Below are 1776 nucleotides of genomic sequence, written 5' to 3' on the forward strand. Positions count from 1 at the left end.
GTTTCTCTCTTTTCACGTAACAGTAAGCATTGGCACGATCATTTAATTGTTCAATTCTATTCAAAACATCGAGAATTACATCTTTTGGAGAGAGGGAAAGTGAACGAAACCTTTCTAACATTTCTGATGCTGTTAGAAAGCACAATCTCTTATCTGTTGGTTGAGACATTTTTTTATTATTGTGAAATATCCTGCCAGACAGGCGGGGGGAGACAACCTGGCTTCAGCTACCACTAGGGAGGGTCATTTCCCGCCTTTCCTTTTTTGTCATATGATCAACAACTAAATATTCAAATAAAAACATCAGATTACCAACAACCAACAACAAAACACACCAAACCATGATCCTCTCCGCAGTTACTGAACATCTAACTCATGTTCGATTCATATTTTGGTTGTTCGAGTATTTGTTGGAACTGAATCAACGTTAAAAACAATTCAAAGTTGAAATAAATAAAAATTGTTTGGGGATTACTGATTATGATAAATTCGATATATTATTGGATGTTGAAAAGAACAAAGTAATGGATGGAAGTGGGAAAATAGCTGGCACTATTGTAAATAAATGTTTACGTTCTATTGACTGCACAAAAATTCACAACAAAAACAGAAAATCTGACTCGTGCGTGAAGTGTTGTGATTTGAAAAGCAAGCTAGATACAAATCTCCAAAAAGTTCATAAAATTCTAGAAAATCCAAATACTCTTCCTCCTTATTCATCCATAATACCATATCCTCAAGTCATGTATCAACTATTACGTGAAACTACGAAAGCTTTGGGAAAGTGTGAGCCCAGTAACTTTGAAACAAAAATAATAGAATCATTAAGGAAGGCCAAAGCACAATATGAGATTAATTCAAGTCTTAAATCAAAACATATTAAAATGAACAAAGATCCAACAATTGAAAATAAGCAATGTGAGCAAGAATTACTTGAAAATGAGCAAGAATTAATTGAAAATGAGCAAGAATTCATTGAAAAAGATACTGATCAATCCAAACAATCCAAAAAAACTGATAGATACACACACGTTCCACCTCAAAAACAAAATGGGAGACAGGTGAAATGTTTAAAAATCTAAAGTTTACAATGTGAAAGGTTCGTTTTTGATGTCAGTGAAGTTTTGAATAACTTTTTACATTATGGAAATTTTACCAATTTGCTTTTTACCCAGCATTATTGTAACATTTAAGGTCTCGAACTACAGTAAAGCTGTGGACGAATGGTTTCGAATAATAGTCAACATGACTTTGACAATCTAAAAAAGGCAACCAAAAAAAATTAAAAACCAAAAAACAGTTAAAAGAAATGACAACACTCCATCTCTCTGACTTTCTACCTCTGCAACCAATGCTTAGAGATAAATTATCTTCAAATCAACGAAATAGAATTTCATTTTCTGCAAATTTCGAACAAATTCATTCTTTAGGTCAAGAAGATTCGGATTCTTATAGATTTTCTTATCCGAAAGATGTGAAAATTTCATATCGGATGGGAATTGTGTTTGTGAGTGATTTTGGAAATCGAAAAATTGCACTTTTCAATTTATTTACAAAAATGTTTCTCTATTCGATAGAGTTGGACGAAAGTCCACAATGCCTAGCTGTGGATGAAGACGATTTTGACAACTTGTTCATCACTTTGAGTTTTACAAAAGTGTGCAAATTGAGAATTTGGCTCATGTTAGATGATGTAAAATATACGAAAGTATGGGAAAGAGGAGAAAAGGCAAAGAACTTTCGTCAAGTGAGACAAGAATTGAATTTGGACGAAAT

General features: G+C 32.8%; 1 protein-coding gene across 1 annotated transcript; it reads left to right on the forward strand.

The window, feature by feature from the left end:
- Positions 1-524: 524 nt before the first annotated feature.
- NAEGRDRAFT_76989 (uncharacterized protein) lies at positions 525-1082 on the forward strand (the record flags this gene model as incomplete). Its single annotated transcript, XM_002668054.1, has 1 exon — positions 525-1082. The coding sequence occupies one exon, from the start codon at positions 525-527 to the stop codon at positions 1080-1082; it is 558 nt and encodes a 185-aa protein (XP_002668100.1).
- Positions 1083-1776: the final 694 nt, after the last annotated feature.

Source organism: Naegleria gruberi, assembly GCF_000004985.1.
Source record: "Naegleria gruberi genomic scaffold NAEGRscaffold_783, whole genome shotgun sequence".
Classification (NCBI taxonomy): domain Eukaryota; phylum Heterolobosea; class Eutetramitea; order Acrasida; family Naegleriidae; genus Naegleria; species Naegleria gruberi.